The sequence below is a fragment of the Lepidothrix coronata genome, unplaced genomic scaffold, assembly GCF_001604755.1.
Source record: "Lepidothrix coronata isolate B3197 unplaced genomic scaffold, Lepidothrix_coronata-1.0 Scaffold89, whole genome shotgun sequence".
In the NCBI taxonomy this organism is placed as follows: Eukaryota; Metazoa; Chordata; class Aves; order Passeriformes; family Pipridae; genus Lepidothrix; species Lepidothrix coronata.
The window spans coordinates 999,232-1,004,183 of NW_016690269.1; the positions used below are offsets into that span (position 1 = coordinate 999,232).

The 4,952-nt window shown below is 37.4% G+C and overlaps 1 protein-coding gene across 1 annotated transcript in view; it reads left to right on the forward strand.

The window, feature by feature from the left end:
• The window catches only part of ERCC6L2 (ERCC excision repair 6 like 2), a 51,494-nt gene that overhangs the window by 25,054 nt on the left and 21,488 nt on the right, over positions 1-4,952 (forward strand). Inside the window, exon 11 of the mRNA XM_017821121.1 lies at positions 611-756. Within this exon, the coding sequence (XP_017676610.1) occupies positions 611-756 (146 nt within the window). The remainder of the gene's footprint in view (positions 1-610; positions 757-4,952) is intronic.

Consider the following 4,952-nt stretch of genomic DNA (forward strand, 5'->3'; position numbering starts at 1 on the left):
AGCAATATTTAAATATTTGTAATGATAGCACTAAAAAGTATTTTTTAAGAAATAGCAGTTTGAATGATAGTTCAAAGTCTTAAATATTTAATTTTTTTTGGCTTTAAGACGGAAAGCAAGTTTAATGTTTAGATGCAGCAGTAAAGAACTCGTATGTCTCAGGCTGTGCTTTATCATGTTCGCTACCAGACTGGCTCCTGGTTACTGCAGTCTCTTTCTGTCCATGCCCCTGGACTCTGACTCTGTACTCTGTGCTGGCTCCAGTGCTCCTTTACTGTATTTCAAGTAATTCCAACTTGCTGAGATGGGAGGAAGCTGTTCCCTGCCTGCTTCTTGGGTTGAACTAATTGAGTGACAGAGGTGAAACAGGCAGCCAGGGCTGGAGGGTGGAGTGAGGCTGCAGCAGACCAGTATTAATCACCTTGAGTGCTGTAGAGTCATGACTAAAGAGAGTCATGAATGTTGTTACCAAAATGGTGAAGATTTAGTTTCATTTGCAGTGCTTGGTCCATTGAAAATATATTTGATAATCATGGCCTCTGTGATCATGTTTAATTAAAAAGGTAGTATTAAGTAAATAATTTTTTTCCCCCTTCATTTTTCCACTCAGTTGCTGGATGTGCTGGAACAGTACTGCATGGCATCTGGGCTGGATTATCGAAGACTTGATGGAAATACAAAATCAGAAGATAGGATCAGAATTGTAAGAGAGTTCAACAACATTCAAGAAATTAACATCTGTCTTGTATCTACAATGTAAGAAAATTTAAGTTGTGGGTTGTTTTGATCTGTCTTTCTAGTGTTTAACAAATGGGTTACTCTGCATTTTTCTTGATGGCCTTGTGAGGGATTACTTTTTTGAGCAAGTGAGTTGTTCTCTTGTCTGTTAGTGAGTACAGACTTACTGCTGTGGTGTGAAGCTTCTTAAAATATATACAGACTTCCTCCCTCTCCTCTGCTTTATGAGGATTTCTAAGATCTGAAAGATCTGAATCCTAGTTTTAAATTTCCAGTTCTTATAGGGTGGAAGAAACTGTTTTAAACACTATTACTACACCATTATTATTATTATGTCATTATCCACAAGACTTCTCATTTTATTGTAGGCAGACTCAGTTTCTTGTATACTGGTAGAACTAGCAAGTGAATAGGAAATGCTATATTGAACTGAAAAATTATCTCTCCCTGTAATTCATTAACCATACTAATTAGCATGTCTGTTTAAAATACTTCAGCAAATCCTTGACTGTCTTCTAAAAATGTATCTACCTGTCAAAGTTTGCTTGTCAATTTATGGTGGATAGTAAATTCTTTTGAAATAGATTAACAAACAATGACTCTTTGTTTTATTCTGGTTACTTCATGCTTCATCTTGGATTAAGTTTTTTACTAGACAAGGACAGAAAGGGAACAAATAGAAGCTTTTGTTGTCCTGCTCAGAAGTGAAAACTTAGTGAAACTTGAATCATTCTTGACTCTACAGTCAAGTCAGTTCTTCTTTACTGAAAGCTTTCCCTGCCTGCTGATGGTGCTGGAGACAAGAGTCTTGATTCTGTTGGTTTTGGTGTTACTCATCTTACAAATCAAATGAAAGGAACAAGCCTGTGATGAAATTGCAGTCAATATGACCAGTGTGTACTAAGCAAAACAGGAGGTGCAATTCCTTGTCTAGTTTATCACAGATAACAGGAAGTGATCTTTTTTCATGTTTGATACAGAGGAATGGAAGCAGCTTTACATTTGTAATCCTTTGGAAATTAGAAAGTGATTTATCGTAGTTCTACTCTGCAAGAGATTACTTTTTACACTTACTCAGATTTCAAGTTAATATGTTAACTTGAATGTTAACATATGTTAATATGTTAATACAATGTTAATATACTTTACAGTATGTTCTGTATTTTTCAATACATAGTATGTTGACAGAACTAAGTCATACTCCTCCGTCTGTACTCTCTTGCAAAGTTTTTGGCTCATTGTTCTGGGTAGTCAACTTGTGTGTTTTCTGTAAGTCCCATTCCTCAGAAAGCCAAATGCTGATTTTCACTGACAATACTTTCACAGTCTTGCATGTAGAAGGGCATTCTGCAAAGGATGAATTCCCTGAGTAGTAATTTTGAGTCTACCATTATATTCACTAGCACAATTAAGATGCAACCTTTAAAACAGAAAGCGCCAATCAGCTTGACCTCAAATCTTGCAGTTAGTATTGGTACCAAGCATAGTCATATGGCTATCCCTAATGCTTTTATTGATAGCTATGGCTAAGGTAACTTTATGGATAAATATATTTTATAGGTGTTCAGAGAAAATATAATTGATTTCTTTGGAGCTTGTAAATTCTATTGAATTAGATCAAACCATTAGATCATGGGTTTCAGACTTGAGCACCAGGGAAAAATAAGTATGCATCTGTTGGAACTTCTAATTCTGATGAAATAATATCTGTTTGTGAATACTTAATCCTGTGCTAGTGTTGCTAAAAAAATGTGTGATTATTTCGAAGAAGAGAAGGGGATTTTTGGGCATGCTTGGAAACATTAAAATAGTTGCTGGAGTTGCTGTAACTTGATAGGAGAATGTCAGAGCTTGCAACTCCAATGGTGCTGCTTAACCTGGAGAAAGGAAGCTGTGTACAGTACCAAAGTCAACGCATCTCTGTTCCGTTGGAGTGTTGTGAAGAAATGAGAGCAGCAAGTGTTCCCGTTTTTAAATCACCATTTCTGGAGTTTCTATGCCAGTATTTCTCTAGATTAATTCCTTCAGAATAATTGTTAATGAAAATCCATTTCTGCATCTTGGTTATCTTTGTTATGTAAAGAGAAGTGCTTAGAGAAATTTGTAGGTAGTTTTTTTCATGAAAGGTTACATATGCACATCCCTTCTACCTGCAGCATTCTCGATGACTGTCCATTGCTGGACTCCTGATCATTACTTTTTACTTTTACAGGGCTTCATTTAACTTGAACTCTTCTCACCTCTGTTGCAAATAACTTTTAATGCATATGTGATAACGTTCAAAGAACTTTAAACCGCAAGATCTCACTGAAAGAGAGAATGTAGGAACTATGAAAAACTTATCTTGGTAAACAGAATTACATCGTCAAAGCTTTCATAGAAACTTCCCTAATGCAGTATTGTTCTGTAACTTCTGAATATTGAGGTAAAAAGTTGTGCAGTTTTAAATAAGATGATCTTTTGACAACTGTTCATTGTAACAAAACTCTTTATTTGAGCCATATTATAGTGGTTTGCATGGATTAAAATTGCAGTAATGACTAACAGCTAATTAAAATGATAGTTAAAATGGAAGATATGCTTTACAGTGCACAAATGACTGCATTTGTTCTGTCCATGAAGGACATAGGAGCCATTCTTTTTCTGCTTTAGAGCACCTGAGTTTTTGTGTCGTATTTAAAAATACTGGAAGGTGAAATTATTATAAAGCTAAGTATCCTGTTTATTTTTTATAGATAGTCTGTTTTACACATTGACTTATGTTTCAGTCCAACTGCAGGGTTAGTTTGGGAAGACAAGAGGGTGAATTCTGTTTTCACTGCAAAGAAATATACTAAATTTCCAAAATACCTCAGCGTATCCTGAAAAAAATGCAAATATTTTTATTCAGCATTTCAAACTTTGAGAATGTGCATCCGCCGGAAACATCTGTTAGTGTTGGCAGGTTCCCATATCCTCTCCCTTCCCAGATTTAACTGACCCAACACCACATCACACCTGGAAGGACAAGGCCAGAACTGCGTTTACATTGAGATGGATTCCATGAAAACCAAAACGTGGTGGGGCTCCCTAAATTTTTGGTTCAGTCTTTTACCGGAAACTTTACCTTTCCTGTCTGCTTTAAACAAGCAGAATCTAAAGTAATCTGTTAAACTTGGTAAATTAAATGGGATTGACTTTTTCAGTTTTGCTGTAGCTCTTTCAGGAAAATAACACACTTGAACTTAGCCATGTCTATGTCAATGTGAACATTTGTTTTAATAGTTTAACTAATAATAGTGTTTAACACGTGCTTATATAGGAACTTGTCCCTTTTGTGCGATGGTTGGTTGAGCCAGTTGAAAAGAATATTCAGTATTTGCTTGTTTTGCACCTGGATGAGAAGTGGTGTTTTCCTCACTTTTGTTCTTGTCAAATCATTCAGCTGTGCACATGCCAGACTCCAAGGAACTGAGCAGTTTATTGGATTCTGCAGTTAGCTTCCTCAGGTTAGGCATGTGCTCAAATTCTTTCCTGGTTTGCAGGCTTTACCTGAAAGAACAGTCCAGCTGTTAAGTGTTTTAAGATGATGTAACTGTGACTCCCAACCCCCAGAGCAGACAATTTTCTGACAGGGACTTTTTTCCTTGTAATGACTGGTATGAATATTGCTCATATGCAGCTGTGTGGGCAACTGTGTTTTTAACAGCTGAGTGACATACTGTACAAATACACTTGTGAGAGCTGTTAATTCTTACAGGTGTGACTTACCCTAGAGTGTGACCATTTCAGTGGAAACTGCATAGCATTATTGTTGAAACTCTGTGCTGGGATTAGAGGAAGTAAAATTTCACCATTAATTTTCCTGCTTCCATGAAGTTAACTGGCATAAAAGTGGTTATGAATTTCAGTATAATCACTGGAGGAGTTGGCCTGGACAGGACTTAGGGGGAATGAAGTAGCAACCAGGACTTTTACTAAGAAAGCTGATAGTAGTTGGTTATGCCCCTGGTGGTCTAGTGGTTAGGGTGCAGGACTCTCACCGCTGAGACCCGGGTTCGATTCCCAGCCCCCCGGGCAGATGGAGCTCGTCAGCCCTGTAACGCAATCCATCTAAGAGAAGGTCACTCTAAACAAACTTACGTCCTGAGACCCTCACTGCCACTGTCCAAGCTTGCTCGGCCCCAGCAGATGAACCTCAGGATTAAAGGGTGGGCTCAGTTCAGCGCACGCTG